The following is a 21,148-nucleotide window of genomic DNA, read 5'->3' as shown; positions in this document are numbered from 1 at the left end:
GGTCAGAGAAGATGCTTGGAATGATTTCTATTTTTTTGAATTTACCAAGGCTAGATTTATGGCCCAGGATGTGATCTATCCTGGAGAAGGTTCCATGTGCGCTTGAGAAAAAGGTTAAATTCATTGTTTTGGGATGAAATGTCCTATAGATATCAATTAGGTCTAACTGGTCTATTGTATCGTTTAAAGTTTGTGTTTCCTTGTTAATTTTCTGTTTAGTTGATCTATCCATAGGTGTGAGTGGGGTATTAAAGTCTCCCAGTATTATTGTGTTATTGTTAATTTCTCCTTTCATACTTGTTAGCATTTGTCTTACATATTGCGGTGTACTTATTCGCTCAGTTGTGTCTGACTCTTTGCCACGCTGTGGACTGCAGCCTGCTGCCAGGCCCCTCTGTCCTTGGGAATTCTCCAGGCAAGAATACTAGAGTGGGGTTGCCATGTCCTCCCCCAGGGGATCTTCCAAACCCAGAGATCCAACCCAAGTCTCCTGCATCACAAGCTGATTTCTTTACTGTCTGAGTCACCAGGGAAGCCCAAGAATACTGCAGTGGGTAGCCTATCCCTTCTCCAGGGCATCTTCCCAACCCAGGAATTGAACTGGGGTCTCCTGCATTGCAGGCAGATTCTTTATCAGCTAAGCTACCAAGCAATCTAAACTAAAATATTTAAATTCAAATAATGAAAGGATATTGTGAAAAATGAATCAATGAAGCCAGAGAGAAGCTTCAAGGATCTGGGATCCAGACTGTTCTTTCATTCTAACTACTTTGTCATGGCTGGGGTTGGGGAGAGGAGCAGAAGTGAGGTAAGCGATTTGTCTACATCCTGTGTCCCATTTTTCAACATCATTCTTACCTACTTACACAGTATTCACAGTTTCTGGATACCTCCACTTCCAATGATTTCTTTCAAACCCTTTCATCAGGGATAATCTGATTCATACACAGGTTTATATGACTAATAACTTAATAATGTTATACTTCAAGTTATCTGGATACAATTTCTGCATGAAGTTTGAGTATAATGTATGTAATAAACTAAATTCAGAATTAATAAGTGAGGAATATTTAAAAACCCTAGAGGAAGGAATCCCAGGGACAGCAGAGCGTGGTGGGCTGCCGTCTCTGGGGTCGCACAGAGTCGGACACGACTGAAGCGACTTAGCAGCAGCAGCAGCAGCAGAGGAAGGAAACAAAAGTAAGATTCTAGTATCAACAAAACAATTAGGTGGAGGGGTAGTTATTTATTTTTTGACAGAGCGACATGATTAGTATATATGACTTGGAATTCAAAGCCCTTATATTACTACTTGAATCCTCTTGAGTAAGCCAATAATTATTAACAGCCTCAGTTTTCTATCTATAAAATGAAAGTGAGGTATTTGAAACAAGTTTTAATGTACAATTACAAGGATGAATTAAGATATTTTATGTGAAAGCAATCTGTAACATTTCAAGTGTGTGACAGATGAGATTCTATAATGGTATTGTTTGCAGTAGCTCCCAAATTCTGCTATATTTCATTATGCATTGCCTTTGTTCAGTCGGTCAAGCTTACTCTAAAAATAACTTGCTTTATATTATAAAATACCACATGAACAATGTAAAATTCCTGAATTTTTATTTTGCTTCCTTTTTTTTTAATTTAAAAAACTTTTTATTTTGTATTGGGGTATAGTTGATTAACAATGTGTGATAGTTTCAGGTGAACATTGAAGGGACTCAGCCGTACATAAAAATGGATACAAGGATATATATTTTACTTCCTTTCTCGTGTTATCTCATAGATTAGATAAGTAATGGCTTACTTTTAGGAGTCTCCCAGTAGAGCTCATGGGGTAAAATATCTCATAAGATAGAATTATTTAAGCAAAGCATTTAGGACTCTCATTATTTAATCAGTATGACTATATTATGCATATATATATATATGTACTAGAATACAAGAGAAACAATAGGCTAGATTCTTAATTATATTACATATGTAGATTTATTGGATACAAGACATATTTCCATCTTGTTATTCTATAGCAAATGGCTATAAAGCCTTTGAATTATTCACAAAAAGACATTGTGAATAAAAATATTTTTGTGATTTTCTAATACTACTTTCAAGAAACACTGTACTATCTGAAGACCTAAGTAGACATTTTTTAAAATATAAATTTATTTAATTGGAGGCTAATTACTTTACAATATTGTAGTGGTTTTGCCATACATTGACATGAATCTGTCACGGGTGTACCTGTGTTCCCCATCCTGAACCCCCTTCCCACCTTCCTCCCCATCCCATCCCTCTGGGTCATCCTAGTGCACCAGCCCCGAGCACCCTTTTATTCAGAGAAGACATACAGAGGCCAATAGGCACATGAAAAGATGCTCATCACAATTAATTATTAGAGACATGCAAATCAGAACTATGAGGAGGTACCAACTTGCACCAGTCAGAATAGCCATTATTAAAATGTCTACAAATAACAAATGCTGGAGAGGATGTGGAGAAAAGGGACCTAGAGGTAAATTGGCACAGCCACTGTGGAAAACAGTATGGAAGTTCTTCAAAAAGACTGAAAATAGAGTTGCCATATGATTCAGCAGTTCCACTCCTGGGCATAAATCCAAACAAAACTATAATTTGTAAAGATACATGCATCCCGATATTCACTGCCGCACTATTTACAATAACCAAGACATGGAAACAAAATGTCCCTCAACAAATGAGTGAATAAAGAAGATATGGTACATAAACATGATGAAATGGTACTCAGCCATAAAATGAATACAATAATGCCATTTGCAGCAACATGGATGAACCTAGAGATTATCATAATAAGTGAAGTAAGCCACAAAGAGAAATACTGTATGATATCACTTATATGTGGAATCTAAAATAAAACACAAATGAACACTTTTATGGAATAGAAACAGATTCACAGATATAGAGAACAGATTCGTGGTTGTCAAGGGGGAAGAGAGGTGAGGAAGGGAAGGATTGGGAGTTTGGGATTAGAAGGTGCAAACTATTCTATATAGGACTGATTTAAACAATAATGTCCTACTGTTCAGCACAGGAGCCTATATATCATATGGCAACTTGCGATAAAACAAGGGAAAAGAATATGAAAAAACCATATGTATAATAATTAATTTGTTATACAGCATAAATTAATTTAACATTGTTAACCTACTATATTTCAATAAAATTTTAAATAAAAGAGTGCTATCTAATATGTGCCAGATATTGGGCTCTGCCTATCTAAACAAGAGATTCATTTTTCATGTTGTTGTAGTTAAACCACAGTAACTGTCCACTATTTTGCATTCCTATGCAAACACAGAAAAATTATTCCCTATTCCTTTCCCTTACTGCTAAGTCGCTTCAGTCGTGTCCGACTCTGTGTGACCCCATAGACGGCAGCCCACCAGGCTCTACCCTCCCTGGGATTCTCCAGGCAAGAACACTGGGGTGGGTTGCCATTTCCTTCTCCAATGCATGAAAGTGAAAAGTGAAAGGGAAGTCGGTCAGTCGTGTCCGACCCTCAGCGACCCCATGGACTGCAGCCTTCCAGGCTCCTCCATCCATGGGATTTTCCAGGCAAGAGTACTGGAGTGGGGTGCCATTGCCTTCTCCGTCCTTTCCCTTAGACATATAAAATTAGCTTAAACACTCAGTCTTTTATTTAGAAATCACACTTTTCTGGAATATCAGTTGTGCAGAATTATACTTTTTTAGGTTTCTTCTGAATTGAATCCTTAATCATTCACTCTTATTGCTACTGTAAGCAGCAATTGTATGAAATTCTCATTTAAATAAACATTTTACTAAAAAGAATTATTCACACTGAATGGGTTACAATACACACATACTAGTTCTAAAGACAACTCACTGTTGTTCATCAGAATTTTGTTCTTTGCAGAATTCATTTACTCTAGTTATACACAGAACAGAGAACAGCCCTCCTGGCTTGTGGGAAAACTGTTGCATGCTTTCACTTTTCTCAGGAGAAGTTGATGCCTTGGTCTTCCTCTCTCAGGAACCAGGCCTTTAGCTGACCTTATTAACATTCACCTTGCTTATCTTACACGTGTGCTCTATCCCTGGTTGAATCCTAAATGCCCACCAGGAGGATTCAGTTTCCCCTAAGGAGTTTGGGAGTGAGACTGAGCCAGAAGAAGTAATTTAACTCCAGACAATTTCCTCTTGGTAATTTGTGCTATCTGAAAAAAGTAGGTCTTGTCTGCCGGAACCTTTGAATGTTTCTTTTTGGTTATTACTTCAACTTATGACCAAGCTTCCTGCTTGCAAAGCAGTAACTACTTCTCTATACAATCTCTCTGTGGTAGAGTGTTTCTAGACCTTTAAGAAAAACTCTTCTTTATCACCAAAAACAGATTCCACATCTAAGGGTAAAAACAGATGCAGCAAGCCAACACTTCTGCAGAGAAATGTCCTGTATTTATAACTGCTTTCAAAATCCTATTCCTCAGTGATGACAGGAAAAGGACAGTTGTTTTTAATAAATATGGCTTGAGTTTATACTGACATTTAAGTGGTTGTTATTGACAAAGAGACACATTTCAGGTCTACCGATTTACCCCATGCTAATATATTATGTAGTGAAAAATCAAAATTTGCTTTTTAAGTAGTTCATGACATTCCATTAGCATTCCTCCATGTGGAGAAAGTTATTTTTTAAGACAAAACCTTTGGATTTTATGCATCATGCTGTTTTTTATTGTTATTGTTGAGCAAGATTTATATTTATACATGTTTCCAGTGTTTATTAGTACATTGTATTGGGTTAATAAATGAGTTAATATTTTTTTAATTGAGAATTGTAAAGGCCCAGAAGACTGTCTAGTGTATAATAAGTATTATATGTGTTTGTGAAATAAAAATTACAAAAGCTTAATTTCACTCTCCTAGTGGCTGTAAATGATTTTTTTTTAAAGGATAGTAGTATATGCAAATGACTTTTATTTTCAGAGATACTGAATTGGTCACTTTTATTTGCCTGATTTAGAGAAGCATTATTGCTCAGGCCAGTAATTCTCAGCTGGGGACAGTTATACCTTTCAGGAGACATTTGGCACTGTCTGGAGCCATTTCTGTTTGCCATAACTGGGTGCAGATGCACCTGGCACCTACAAGCGGAGGCAAAGGATGGTGGCAAGCAGCCTGTAATTCACTGGGCAGTCCCCCACAGCAGAAAAAAATACATAACCCCAATATAAATAGTGCTGAGGCTGAGAAACCCATGGCCTAGAGCTTGAGTTCTAATTCACATTATGCTACCCACTAAATCCTGGAATCCTGGTAGGATTGACGCGTAAGCGTTTCAGTTTCTTTGTCATTAAATGGGTATAATAAAATAATAGAAAGTTATTAATACATGAAACATAGCACATAACTTGGCACATTGCAAATGGTCACTCAATCTTAGCTATTATTATAAATAAGATCTGAGGTAAAGTGATTTATCTGCTGTCTAATCATTTTTCTAAATCTAATTATCTGCTCTCTCAAGTTTAGTATATTTAAGAATTCTTTCCCACCTTAGATCTTTTCACTATCAGGCATCAATAGACAACTAGGTCTTAAAAACATTCATCACTGCCTTACTGCATTTTTGTTGTTGTACATTAATTTTGTTCTGTCTTGTCCAAGATTCAAGGCTTGCTTAGAATTTCATAAAGGCAAATAATGCTTTCTCAAGAATGTGAATCCTACAATTGTCTTTTCCTTGGCTTCATTTTAATTGACTATATACAACTCAGTTCTCTAATAGGCTCAGGGTTAAGTCAACTGTGGACTTCATTAAAACTAAATTAGAAACTAGCATGATGGAGTTCTACCAAGAAAGATTTTCGTCTCCTTAAAGAGTGGAGTTCATAGATAGTGGTACAGCATTTGTTTGGAACACTATAGAACCCATCCTCTGAAAGCCGGACAAGAGAGTTTCCTTTAAGGTGCACACGTCAATGGGAAGGGGTCTATGTACAGAATGTGTTAAGTGTTAGTTACTCAGTTGTGCCTGATTCTTTGTGACCCCAAGGACTGCAGCCCAGCAGGCTCCTTTGTCCATGGAATTTTCCAGGCAAGGATACTGGAGTGGTTTGCCATTTTCTTATCCAATGTGCAAAATACTTCCTTTTAATTCTTCTCTAAAATGTCACAATGTTGATTTATCCTTTAAGAGAACTTATAAAAATTACCAAAGAAAGGATGTGACAGAGGTCTCTTTGTCTGTCTCCAGGCATTAACAAATAGAAAGAAAATCATAGTGAAGATCAAGTTTAGATTGAAGACACAATGAGGAAACTCAATATGCACCATTAAAGGTGTTGAAGTATTCCAGTTTGTATTTTAGAAGCAAATTTGCTCACACTTTGGGTAAAAAGGGATTTACAAGCAAATTTTTTTTCATTACTGTATATTTACAGTAATGAAAATGGAGATTATTACATTTTAACACTTATTTACAGATTTTGATATTTTACTCAATGAGCAATAATATTGTACATGTCTTTATTCAAAGCACTCTTCATATATGTAATCATATTTTACAGTACATAGAGACGGCTTCTTGATATCACTGTATTAAAAGTTTATGTTATTCTGCCTGTAGATTTATGTATTGCTATATTTTAGTAATTAAGAGAATAAATTACTGTAGAGTGTTCTGTCATTTATTCTGCTGCCTCAACTCATGCCTTTGTCATTTATTTTCTGCACTAATGAAGTGACCTGTTCAGTTAATCTGCAGGTTACAAGACCTGTGTCAAGTGGGGTCTCAGTCATTTGTTGTATCTATATTGCTACCGCTACTCAAGCATCAAAGTTTATTCTTTTTATAAATTAAACTAGATTCTGAAAATTCTCTTTTTATTTCTGAATCCAAAATGTTTGCATAAATGGAAGATAAAGACATTGAGTTAAAGAGATTTTATTGGGAGTATTTCCATAACCCAGGTTTTGGCTAAGGAAATGTCTCTATGTGTCATATTGACACATGGAGAAGAGAGAGATTAAGAAGTGCTGCTGTGCAATAACTCCTTTGTAATTCATTTTCTACAGTATTGAAAAAATGTACTGCAAGAGATTTTTTTCCAGTTGCTTTGATATCTAGTGCTTTAGATATGATGTCATGTTGCTTTTGTGGCTATGAAAGGTTTGTTATTTCCAGGTATATTTTGTAGTAACATATATGCCTTGCTTTTTATTGGGGAAAGTACAACTAAAGGGGAGGTGAAGCTACAAAAACATCCCTGAAAAGTTGACATTTCCCACTACTTTCAAGAAAGGAGGCAAAATATATACTACCAATGCTTGGTAGTTTATGATTCAGGTAATATATCAATTCATAAAGATCAAAGTAATCAGCTCATCTACTAGAGAAAAATTTCAAGAGAAAGAAAATTTCATATTAGATGTGTTTTTCCTTACTGATAAAATTTATGATTGTCAATTCTTCTCTGGACTATATAATTATCAGGGAGTTACTGGTAAATGCCAGGGACTATTGGGAGTGGTGGATTCAGCATTAAATAAGGCAAGCAATGTCCCTGACCTTATGAAACTTTTATTTTAGTTGGCTTGGGTGTAGAAGTAAGTAGGCATCAAAGTGTCTATTCTTGAATGTAAAACATACAGTATTCTTCATTGTATGTTTTACTTCCTTGATTGAGAAGCTCATTAGTAGGAAACCATAAACCTTATTCAGGAGGCAAGTTCTCAGTATCAGTTACCCAAGAGTTACTCCTGCTACAAGAACTCTGAGCAGTGATAATTTTGGCTCACTTTAACATACTATCATATACATATGTTATTTACATTCAAATTATGTTATTTTCAATAACCTTTATGATTTGTTAAAATACTATTTAATATTAGCAATTTTTGTAATTAATAACTTCTTTCTAGCTAGTTATTAGGAATTATTTCAAGTATTTATTTTTGCTCAGGAACAATTCTAGTTGTAAAACAATTTTTTGGGTTAAGTAGAGAACATGTGCAGAAAAATATATCTTAAAATCAAATAAGATAATCAGTCATGTGCTAAGTTTTAATCTATGTGATAAATTAGGAAGTCATTGCCTGATAACATTTTGGCAATTACCGGTATAGGTCACACACATGAAAAAAAATTCAGAAAACAATAAAAAAATTAAGTGCTGATTGAAACATGACTCCCCTCCTTGTTAATTCTATCATCGTGACATCCTGTCTCAGTGAAAATCGGGCTATGCACATTGGCATAATTACTGTATGTCCACTTTGTATCAGATATCAGACAATGTTTAAATGTAATAAAACCCCCTAAAATCAGGATAAATCTTACAGTTAATGCTTTCAACAATGTTTCAGTGGAGTACATGTGGGTTTTTATCATACCTTCATATTGTCCTTTCTTCGATGCAGTTATATTCAGTGTTTGCACTACATGTATTAAGTTACCAATAATAATATTTTCAAAAAGTTTTTACTATGATTTGATTTTATAGCAAATATTATTTTGTATGTAACTGTTAGTGAAAAAAAGTAATACTGTTGCCTTCAATTCCATATTCTCTCTAAATTAAAAACCAAATGCTTTATCAAAAGAAAGAATATACTCACACATAAATGAAATTGTATCATTGAGACAAATGCAAAAGGACCATCTATCAAACCTAAGAAAGGAAAGTGGAGAAAAGAAATTGGAATGAGAGGCTGGTGTGACTAATGAATGGATCACACCATTAATAAAGAAGGAGAGTGGTTTTTGTTTGTTCTTAATTAGCATCATAAGATTTTTCTTTCTTAGTGGTATGTAAAATCATGTGTTTTAAAATCAGTCACCGTGAATTCAGTGAAATGCAGATTATATGCTCTACTGATGAAATGAGAGGAAAAATAGGGACATAAAGAACAGATTTTAATATAACTTCAATATTGACTTATTAATCACTAAATTTGCCATCCATTCATCTTCTATTATCAACTCTAAGGAAAGGTAATAAAATAACTGTTTGAGAACTAAACTGTCTAAAACTTAACATAATTATATTAGCTTGTAGAAATTTAATTCTGCTTTTGCAAAAGATGTGGCTAGGTATATGCACTGCAAGTTCCCTCTGGGCAGCATGATCCCTCTGAATCACTGCAGCCAAGTGTTTGTGTGTGTGTGTGTGTGTGTGTGTGTGTGCCAAAACACATTTGGAATTAAGGGGATCTTTCCTGTGTTTGTCTATATAGAATAAACTATATATTTAAATGTAGGCTTTTAGAACTGGGATAAAATTGAATAAATTTTAGAGTTTTCTTCAATATCTAATCTTTGTCTTCCATTTTTGTCATCTCTTTCAATAGGCTCAGAAACAGTGCCCAGAAAAATTAATTTGTTCATCAAAGTTCACACAGTTCGATAGCAACATACACAAGATTACAGTCTTTCACTGAAAGTTCAGGGTTCTTTCCATTATGCCAAATTATCCCATGACAAACACACACGTACTTTCACAACTAAACCCTTCATTTTCTCAGTTGGTGAAAAAGTTAGCATTGAAGTAAGTTCCTTTCAAAAAAAAAATAGCCTATTCATTCGTGGCTACACCCCTTTGCCAGAGATCACCAACGTCCAATAACTTGTTGATACAAGAGTATAAGGTTCACAACCACTTGCTTAAATTGGAGACAACTCTGAGGAGTCATCCTAGCTTCAGATCTTCCTCTGTGATTACCCGAGATAGATTAATTGCATAGAGTTTAACTTCTGCCTCTGCAGACCCTGCTTTCTTCATTACCCAACAGGGACTCTACTTATTTTTGTTGCTCTCATCAAGATAAGTATTCTTCAGATGTGATATTAGGTATTTTATACAAGGTAGTTCATTGAATCTTAACTATAATTCTGTACACAGATACAGGTATGAAGATAAATCTTTCTTTCACAGATGAGGTAACTGGAGATTTGGGAAAGATAAGTGACTTGCCGTGGTCACTTAGCTAGAAACTGATTCTGGTTGACTTTCCCATTAGAAGCTGCCTAAATGGAGGAGCTGATTCTCTTATGAACAGTACCATTTTCCATTATTTAATGTAGAACCTTGCTCTCAGTAGAAGTCAGTAAATATTTATCAGATCAGCAAAGGAACACTTCTATGTCTGACCACAAATTCATGCCATTAGCCCCTGAGCTGTGCAATCTCCTGTGTACATCATGAGCCCTGGACTTAATGATGAACATCTCAAGAACTAAAAAGAAAAAAAAAAAAGTCTAAGGTGTCAAAAGCAAATTATGGTTTAAAAAAAAAAAAAAGGAATGGGTGATTTAAATATGCTTTTTAAGAAATTGGAAGATCATTCATTTTGTTTCTTTTTATGGTAGATTCTCATGTACCTTGTAGGTATCAGAATTTATACCAGAGAAGGAGCACTGAAGCTGCCTGTGGGATTGACTTATTTGATCCCTTTCAGTACATCTTATTAAAACTGCATATTAAATTTAGTGTAATATCCCAGGAGGGTTAAAATGACCACATAAAGAAAATGATGAACATTTCCCCAAATGTAATGTTAAAGTAAGGGAAAAGAAGTTTCCACTCCTCTCCTCAACTTTCATAGGCAGTCAATCAGTCAGTTCAGTTGCTCAGTTGTGTCCACCTCTTTGTGACCCCGTCGACTGCAGCACGCCAGGCCTCCCTGTCCATCACCAACTCCCGGAAGTTAATCAAACTCATGTCCATTGAGTTAGTGATGCCATCCAACCATCTAATCCTCTGTCATCCCCTTCTCCTCCTGCCTTTAATCTTTCCCAGCATCAGGGTCTTTTCCAATGAGTCAGTTCTTCACATCAGCTGAATATACATAAATTGGAATATTCTTATAATGAATTTAACATTGTCCCTTTTTTTTTTTTTTTTTTTTTTCATTGTTTTGGGATGAAATGTCCTATAGCTATCAATTAGGTCTAACTGGTCTATTGTATCATTTAAAGTTTGTGTTTCCTTGTTAATTTTCTGTTTAGTTGATCTATCCATAGGTGTGAGTGGGGTATTAAAGTCTCCCACTATTATTGTGTTATTGTTAATTTCTCCTTTCATACTTGTTAGCATATGTCTTACATACTGCGGTGCTCCCATGTTGGGTGCATATATATTTATAATTGTTATATCTTCTTCTTGGATTGATCCTTTAATCATTATGTAGTGACCTTCTTTGTCTCTTTTCACAGCCTTTGTTTTAAAGTCTAATTTATCTGATACGAGTATTGTGACTCCTGCTTTCTTTTGGTCCCTATTTGCATGGAAAATCTTTTTCCAGCCCTTAACTTTCAGTCTGTATGTGTTCCCTGTTTTGAGGTGGGTCTCTTGTAGACAACATATGTAGGGGTCTTGTTTTTGTATCCATTCAGCCAGTCTATGTCTTTTGATTGGGGCATTCAACCCATTTACGTTTAAGGTAATTACTGATAAGTATGATCCGTTGCCATTTACTTTATTGTTTGGGGTTCTGAGTTTATACACCATTTTTGTGTTTCCTGTCTAGAGAATATCCTTTAGTATTTGTTGGAGAGCTGGTTTGGTGGTGCAGAATTCTCTCAGCTTTTGCTTGTCTGAAAAGCTTTTGATTTCTCCTTCATACTTAAATGAGATCCTTGCTGGGTACAATAATCTGGGCTGTAGGTTATTTTCTTTCATCATTTTAAGTATGTCTTGCCATTCCCTCCTGGCTTGAAGAGTTTCTATTGAAAGATCAGCTGTTATCCTTATGGGAATTCCCTTGTGTGTTATTTGTTGTTTGTCCCTTGCTGCTTTTAATATTTGTTCTTTGTGTTTGATCTTTGTTACTTTGATTAATATGTGTCTTGGGGTGTTTCTCCTTGGGTTTATCCTGTTTGGGACTCTCTGGGTTTCTTGGAGTTGGGTGATTATTTCCTTCTCCATTTTAGGGAAGTTTTCAACTATTATCTCCTCAAGTATTTTCTCATGGTCTTTCTTTTTGTCTTCTTCTTCTGGAACCCCTATGATTCGAATGTTGTAGCATTTAATATTGTCCTGGAGGTCTCTGAGATTGTCCTCATTTCTTTTAATTCGTTTTTCTTTTATCCTCTCTGATTCATTTATTTCTACCATTCTATCTTCTAATTCACTAATCCTATCTTCTACCTCTGTTATTCTACTATTTGTTGCCTCCAGAGTGTTTTTAATTTCATTTATTGCATTATTCATTATATATTGACTCTTTTTTATTTCTTCTAGGTCCTTGTTAAACCTTTCTTGCATCTTCTCAATCCTTGTCTCCAGGCTATTTATCTGTGATTCCATTTTAATTTCAAGATTTTGGATCAATTTCACTATCATTATTTGGAATTCTTTATCAGGTAGATTCCCTATCTCTTCCTCTTTTGTTTGGTTTGGTGGGCATTTATCCTGTTCCTTTATCTGCTGGGTATTCCTCTGTCTCTTCATCTTGTTTAAATTGCTGAGTTTGGGAGTCCTGTCTGTATTCTGGCAGTTTGTGGAGTTCTCTTTGTTGTGGTGTTTCCTCGCTGTGTGTGAGTTTGTACAGGTGGCTTGTCAAGGTTTCCTGGTTAGGGAAGCTTGTGTTGGTGTTCTGGTGGGTGGAGCTGTGTTTCTTCTCTTTGTTCAGTCGCGCTGTGGGGAGGGAGGGAGGGATGCTGCAAACAAATGACACTGGCGTGCGCCCGCACTGCCTCAGCCACACTGGGTCTGCCCCCGCTCACGGCGCGTGTAGCCTCCCTGCCCACACTGCTCGGGCTCTAGGTTGTTCCGCCGGGAACAATCCGAGGCTGGGCCTGGGTTGCATGTACCTCCCAGGTCCAAGCCGCTCAGGTTCAGGCACTCAGGTAGTCCTCAGAGGCGCAGACTCAGTTGGGCCTGCATTTTGTGCTCTTCCCAGGTCCGAGCAGCTCAGGTGATGAGGTGTTTGGCGAGTGCCAATGCTGTGACTTATCGCCTCCCCGCCACTCGGTTATCTGGGTGTAAAACCGGCGCACCTTCTCAGGCAGATGTTGACTGTCCAGACCCCCAATAAATTTTAGTTAGCAAAGAAGCCAGTTTTATAGATAATGTCTCTCTGGGGCTGTGATTGCCCCCCTCCAGCTCTGGCTGCCTGTCACCGGAGGGGGAAGGTCCGCAGCCGGCTATCTCTGTTCAGTTCTTTGCTCCGTGCACGGGCTGGCGGTGTCCTAGGTTAGGGCCGGCTTTTAGCATGGTAGATATCCCATAGTCTGGTCTGCTAGCCCAAATTATTTCGCTCAGATAGTGCTCAGGGTATTCAGGCCAGACTCCCACTCTCAGCGATGCAGCCCACGCCGCGCCTCCCTGCCCAGCCCCCGCTTGCTAATGGCGGATGCAGGCGTCTGTGCTGCTTCTCCGCTGGGGGAGTTACCGTAGGGCTCGCAATCTGCGAGTTTTAATTGTTTGTTTATTTTTTTCTCCCTGTTATGTTACCCTCTGTGCTTCCAAAGCTCGGCACGGATTCGGCAGTGAGAAGGTTTCCTGGTGTTTGGAAACTTCTCTCTTTTTAAGACTCCCTTCCCGGGACGGAACTCCGTCCCTCCCTCTTTTGTCTCTTTTATTGTCTTTAATATTTTTTCCTACCTCCTTTCAAAGAGTTGGGTTGCTTTTCTGGGTGCCTGATGTCCCCTGCCGGCATTCAGAAGTTGTTTTGTGGGATTTACTCGACGTTTAAATGCTCTTTTGATGAATTTGTGGGGGAGAAAGTGTTTTCCCCGTCCTACTCCTCCACCATCTTGGCGCCTCCCTCTCTTTTTTTCTCAAACAAACTTTTTTTCTCAGTATTTTACTCCCATGGTTTTTCTAACATTTGGACGTGATAATAAGCACAGTGTTTGAAGAACTGTCAGTAACTGATTCTATGGTTAAGTAAGCATCTCATAGAAGTCAAGTCACAAAGATGAAGAGAAAATAAAATCTCACATTTCTATGTTGGTCCAAATACCTACATTATGGAAAAGAGCCAAGAAAAAGCCAAAAAATTTTCTGAAAAATGAATCAAAATATTTTATATTCTTACTCCCAAGAAAAGTTCCAAAACATCTTCTGTAAGTCATACAATGCTTCCTTCAAACAACCAGATAACCAGCCTATGTTTACGGCAAATCAATGGAAGAGTTAAAATGGCAAATTAGAAGTAATGGAGAGGATCTAAGTTAGCACAAATCAAAAACTGCTAACATTAAAAAAAATTTTTAAGATATGATTAGCAAAATGTCTCAATCTGAAATCCCTGAGTATAAGGACATCTGTTAAGATCCCCTAATAGACCTCAGTTTTACAAAAAAATTTGGAGGTTCATCTCAGTAATGATAATGTAGAAGCACCAATTTAAGTTACAGTATGGTTCTGCATGAAATTTATTTTAGAAAAATGTGGGACATTTTAGAAATATTCTCATGGGAATACTGGGAGAGAGAATGAATTGGTGTTTAATCAAGCAGACTGTAATCCTACACTATCTGTAGAATATTAACTCACTGTGCTTCAGTTTTCTAGTCTGTATAATGGAACTAACAGAAACTACCTCAAAAGACTCTTGTGAAGAATATATATGTAAGGGAAGGAGAAAAATCCTTGTCATATAATATATCCTCTATAAACATATCATAGCAAGCAGAGAAAATTTTTCAGTGAATATTTATTAAATGCTTAATATGTACCAGAGAATTGGGTCAGGAGGCTTAGACTGGATATAGGAGAAGCAGATGAGCTGAGGTTGCCTCTTTGTGGTGTATCAGCAAGGACTTAAATTACAGGATATATGAGGAAAAACAGAAAGCAAAGGTGATTTATAGGTATTGGCCTGATAATGGTACCATTATTGAGAAGGAGAATTTGGGGTTAAGAATAAGGTGCAGAGTCAAGATCAAGTGTGTGTGTGTGTGAGAGACTAGGAATGTTAATTAGTCAAAGTGATGATGTCTCAATAAGTAAATTAGGGCTCAAAGTAGAGATCAGGCTTGGAGAAATGGCTTCCTAGGGAACAATGAAAACTCGGGTACTGAAAAACTATGCCATTTAGAGGTCAAGTACACAGAGATTTTCACGGGCCCTTCAGCATCTTTTGTACTAGCCTATCGCCTTGTGCCCTGTTTTCCTCTCTCAACTCCTTCTCCACTTTGCCCACCTTCTTTTAGCAACAATAAATCTTTCATTTTTGCCACCAGAGCAGTAATCCAGCTAGTGAGTTTCTAGCTCAGTATATTTTTCTAAACCAAGACAGTGCTTTCTTCAAGAGGAATTTTGGTGCCAGCTTGTAATCTTTGCTTCCCCTACCACATGATTTGATAAGCTATGTCTTATTCCTATCATTACAGTAGAAACTTCTTGTGAGAAAGAAGATGGCTATATACTCATGGACCCGATTTTGATTAATAAAATGCATCCTAAAGTCTAAATGAAACACATGCTGAGATTTAAGTGTTCTCTGTAGGTCACTGGAGTGACCTTTCTTTAGTTTCTTAAATTTTTATGTTATCACTCTGCTGATACAAATTATTATATCAATAACTCTAAAACTCTGAGCACACACTCATATAAATATAGCATATTAAATCCAGTGAAAGATGCAAAGCTTCATATATGGATATTCATTACTTATTAAAATAACATGTATTCTCTGAGAAAACTGCATAATTTAAATTTAGGAAATTACGTAAACAAATTTCAAAATGCCTTTTTGTTCAACTCTGAAGAGAAATGAGCTATCAAGCTGTTAAATGACATCAAGAAACCTTAGATGCATATTATTAAGTGAACAAAGTCAATCTGAAAAGACTATGTACTGTATGATTCCAAGTACATAATATTCTGAAAAAGCGAAACTATGAAGACCGTGGTTGCTGGTGGTGTGGGGAGGAGGGGAGAGATGAGTAGGCAGAGCACAGGGGATATTTCAGGTGGGGAAAATACTCTCTATGATAATAATGGTTATATGTCATTATAAATATGTCCAAACTCATAGAATGTAGTACTCCAAGAGTGGACCTTAAGGTAAGCTGTGAACTTTGGGTGATTATGATGTAGGTTCACCCTTGGTAAAAAGTAACACCATTATGTGGCTAATAAGGAAAGTTACAAATGTGTTGAGGGCAAAGGGTATGTGAAAAATCTCTATACCTTCCTCTCAGTATTGTTGCCAACTTAAAACTGCTGTTTAAACAAGTATTTTAATAAATGATTCTTAGAATCAAGATAATTAATAGTGGTTAAATCTTTCATTTGACCACTATTTATAGTAGGACTGTGCTGGGAAATTTAATCCAATTGGAAAGAGAAGAGAATTCTATTGGTGTTTTTCAAAGTCTGGTTGAAAACTTAGGGTTTTGGAAGCAAATGTGAAAACACCACCCTGTATTCTGTGTGTATGCTGTGAACATACTTTTTTGAAGGCATCTTTTCTTTTTCCATGTCTTTACCACAGGCTACATATCGAAATCGAATTGTGAGCCAAAATCTCAGCACAAGGGACAGAAAAATAATGCATACTCCCACCGAGGACCATTTTAGATCCCCAGCAGCAGACCAGACAAGCCCCTACAAAAGCAAAGCCTGCCAACTCCCCAGTTTATGTCTAAGCAGTCTTTTGAAGGACAAAGAACTAGTCGAAGTTATCAAACACTCAAGAGGAACTTATGAAACCCTCACGTCAGAAGTCACCCAGAATTTACGGGCCACTGTAGGGCAGAACTCTATGAAGCCAACAGCTAAGACGGAAGGGCTCGCCACGTTCTCAGAGAAACCAAAGGACCAAGCTGCTGCGGCCCGGCAGCATTCAACCTTTACAGGAAGGTTTGGACAGCCGCCAAGAGGGCCAATCTCTTTACACATGTACAGCAGGAAGAATGTTTTCCTCCATCACAATTTACACACAACTGAGCTGCAGACTCTGGGTCAGCAGGACGGGTAATGAAATCACCCTATTCCTGTCTCTGGGTAGGATAAGATGGTTAGTGTTTCTCGTGCATAGCTCATGTTCATATTTTCATGTATTTCTTATTACTTTTTAGTTTTAGTTTTAAACAAAGAATTTTACTTTTTTTTTTAGAATGAGGGTTCAAGCATGTGAATTGAATTAGGTTTAATAGCTTTGGAGACTTTATTATCTATATGTAAAATAAATGAGACCATCTCGCTGTTTTATACAGGCCATAAAATTTATCTTTTATCTTCATCAGTCACTGATATGCATTGAAGTTTCAGAAGGTAATATCAAATAGCACTCTGTTCACTTAATGGTGTTACTGTGAAAATAGATGTGAGGAATAAATAGATAAAGGAATTGTAAGAAATTTTAAATTACATAGTTAATAGAAAGAGAAAAAGAGGGATTTTAAAGTCTTATATTCGGTAGTGTATTTATTTAAGAATGAGGCTTGTTTGCATGTAACCCAGAGATGCGTTTGTCTCTCTATTACATACAGTCAAGCTTATCTTGCCATACGATTATGGGGGAAAATAGTATTTCTTGTATCCTCTAAATGTTTAGTTCATACTAGTTCACAAAGGATTTCAGACTGAGTAATTGCTAGCCAAATAGAGGATGACAGCTCTGATCTTTGAAAAAATTTGCTCTTAGTTTTTGCTATTGATGTTGAAGTACTATGACATAAGACACTGAGGTGGGAATGTTGGCTAAATTTTGTCAAATGATGCAGAAAGCATGACATGCTACACTTTTTGAGTCATTGTCTTGGTTCTATCACCTTAGTTTTTTTTACAATGTGAAGAAAAGAACACTCTAAGAAAATTATTTTACTTCACCTTCCTTGTATTAGTGTATTTTTCACTTGATTTTTTTATCTGTGTCCAGTTTTGCTTCATATACATTAACCCATATCAATGACCACATGATGAATTGAGGAATGGAAAGTCAGTTTCTTGGTAGCCCAGTTTACACTGTTTTGTATATTCAGTCATCTAGATTTACAGGAAAAAGTAAAATATGTGGGAACTTTGGTGATTTGATCTTAGAAATAAATCTCTGACAGGAATACTGAACTCACTTGATGGCAAATATGTCTCTTTAACAAACAAGGTGTAATGTTTTATATGCAAATGCACGAGATAAATAATTTCTTTATGTTTAATTAATAGAGCTATATGCAGCTATATAAATAAATTAATAAATAATTTTTAAATGACCAGTAGGAATCAGGGCAGCAGTTTTCTTACACAAAGATAAAAGCTAATTACTGTGTCCATAGTAGGCACAGTTTATGTAAATTGAAATTGTCATACCTACTGCATGATCTGACTCCCTTGCACTCTGACAGACAGAATTCATGAAATGAATAAAGGGAAACTGGGATAGCCAACTTAGCATGGCATCTGACTAACCTGCTAAAATTAAAGCTATGCTGAAATGCATCTCCTAAAGCAAAAGTGTATTTGAGCTCTGTGCTTTGGGGAAAAGGCATTATATATCCCCTTCCTGGATTTAACTATTAAACTCTGACCACTTTTCAAACTGATTAGAATTGATAAGAAGAAAGAGTTTAGTGGATACACTGAACTTATAATTTTGGTTTTCCAAAGGAGAACACATGTGCATCTAAGACAAATGTTTGCCAAATGTTTTCTTTCTTTGTGTATTTGTAATTCTGCCAAAAGAGAATAATGCACACTGCAATTTGCTTGGCTTAATGACACTGCAATCTAAAATTCCCACTATACTTTACATGTTATAATATTTCATTCGGATAGGCATTTTGGGCTGAACGGTGTTTATGAAATGATAGAAAAATTATGATTATTAATTGTGGAATTCAGCTTCATTTGTCCTGAAAGTTGGTGCGTGTTACTAGAGTATTTGAAGTCTGTAAATAAATTAGCACGGTAAAATAATCAAGGATTTTTTCCCAGGATATGGAAGAACTATGTATCACAAATAATGTTTTTGATTTGGACTTTTAGAGTTTATAGTTTTACTTTCCTGGAAGATAGACTTTTGACTTATACTTTGTAAAAAAAAAATAATCTATTTAAGAAAATCTGTCATTTAATAGACATTTTAAGAGATGTTTTAAATGCTAGTATTTTCTTGAAAAACCTTTTTTAAAGCTGAAACATTCAAAAAGAAAACTTGGATTAAACAGTTCAATTTTAAAAGGAAGGATATTTTTTGGAAATATCATCTTAAAGCTGTTTTGTATCAGTATTTTCAGCATTGTTATAATATTATTTGTAATACTAAGTGTAACTCAGGCCTGGAGAAGTTGTAAGCCCACTATGCTAATATACATCAGTAACTGTAAAACAGGGGATCTTTGTAAGTTTCTCTTGTGTATATAGAGTACTCACATGGGCATTCTTTCAACAAAGTGATTTCTTTGTACTAAAATCTCTAGTTTTCTAAGACAGTTCCATGTATAAAAATGATTTATACATTTCTCCAAGGCAGTACATATCCAAAGACATGACACCAGGGGGAAAAAGTGCTTGTTTTTCTGACGGAAGCAGTTGTCTTTTCTTTCCCTTCCTGTTTCTTCTGTGCATGTGTATGTGTAGCTAAGCCTAAGTAACTCTGTAAAATTTCTGCTGCAGATTTTCTCCTCTGAATTTAGAATGTGTTTTAAAGGACACTTAAGAAGAGAGATTCCTTGAGAAAAAGCTGTTTCCACCTGAAATAAACGGTCTTCGTTTTTTAAATTATTGGAACATGCAACTATATTTCTATGAACTCAGTGGTTTTGTTCAAGTAATTTTATATGCTAACACAGTCACAGCAAAATTATTCTCTCTCAAACTGTATTTTCTTATTTGAAGCACCACAGTCTTTGTGCAGGTGACACCATGAAAGTAGCTGCAGTGCTAAAGGTGGGAATCTATCATATCAATATGCTCAGGGTGAGGACCTAGGGCCACACATCATTTAAGTTGTTCTGTTTTTTTAATTGGTTGAGGATATAAATAAAAGAACCAGCCACTAGTCAGCAATAAACATTTGTAGAAATGCTCATATTTACTTAAAATGTTTACAAAGATTTTCCTGATTAATGTGGGTTGGATGACCTGTGTTTTACACCTTGTATTTTCCAAGATTTCATCCTAGCCTGTTGTCATTAATTTTCTGTTACTGAATTCAAAGTAATTAATTGAATTCAAAGAAAACTTCACATTTTGTTTCACTTATCTCATGTGTGTTTCACAGGGATACTACTTCCCCTAAAAAGAGTTAAGATTTTCTTTTTATTATCATGCATTTAAGGACCACATCCCCAAGATAAGTGATCATAGTCCACTAGTCCTCCCACGACCTGTCTTAGCACCTTAGTTACTAATAGAATAGCAGGAGCAGTCTGGTGAGTACAATTTCTCCACAATTATCCACATCCATTATCACCTTTCTCATTTTTAAGAAGTAATAACCCATTGTTGTGGGTAACCTGGAATACTGGGTGTAGTCTTGTAAACTTTATTTTGTTCCACATTTCTACTTTCAAAACTTTAAAGTCCAAATATCTATAGAAGCAGAAAGTGCTTCAAAATATCACTTACAAGTCCACTCAATCACCATGCAGGTCAATGAGGAAAAAGAAAGGAAGATGACTGTTGAAGTGCAGTGTATGATTGCCCTTCTCATCCCTAAATCACACTCCCCATGACCTGAGACTTTTCTTTGGTGATATATCCATTTAAGTATAGCTTTGATTCATTTATCCTAGTATTTGATTGCATTCTGTGACTTGATTCTATTTAGACCCTATTATCAGGTTTTTATTAATAGTATGTTTTTTTTAATATTAGTTTTTTAACCCCAAGAATTAATTCAATCAGAGATAAATTTTCTTTGATAATTTACTCCTCCTAGAATTGAAAAATTTTTCCCTTGTTCTTTTTCCATGTGCTAATTTTATCATGCCAACACTAGTCTATGTCTACACACATAGCAGGGATTATAGAAAATATGAACAATCTGGGTTCTTATAAAAAGCTGAATTGCACCATAGTATAAAAGAAAACAGCCAGCTACCAATCAATTAAACAAAGAATCCCACTTCTCAAACATTATACATTAGTTAAGCATTAGTCACTCATTTGTATCTGACTTTTTGTGACTGCATGAACTGCAGCCCACTAGGATCCTCTGTCCATGGGATTTCCCAGGCAAGAATAAT

At 36.1% G+C, this 21,148-nt stretch overlaps 1 protein-coding gene across 2 annotated transcripts in view; it reads left to right on the top strand.

The window, feature by feature from the left end:
- CCSER1 (coiled-coil serine rich protein 1) overlaps positions 1–19,656 on the top strand; it is a 1,488,467-nt gene extending 1,468,811 nt beyond the window's left edge. For both annotated transcript variants that reach the window (XM_070372147.1, XM_070372148.1), the window contains exon 11: positions 16,453–19,656. In XM_070372147.1, coding sequence (XP_070228248.1) covers positions 16,453–16,938 — 486 coding nt within the window. In that variant the 3' untranslated portion in view covers positions 16,939–19,656. The remainder of the gene's footprint in view (positions 1–16,452) is intronic.
- The last annotated feature ends 1,492 nt before the right edge of the window (positions 19,657–21,148 follow it).

This window comes from Bos mutus, chromosome 6 (genome assembly GCF_027580195.1).
Source record: "Bos mutus isolate GX-2022 chromosome 6, NWIPB_WYAK_1.1, whole genome shotgun sequence".
Lineage (NCBI taxonomy): Eukaryota > Metazoa > Chordata > Mammalia > Artiodactyla > Bovidae > Bos > Bos mutus.
The sequence above is the reverse complement of the archived record's forward strand: the minus strand, read 5'-3'. Positions and strand labels throughout refer to the sequence as shown.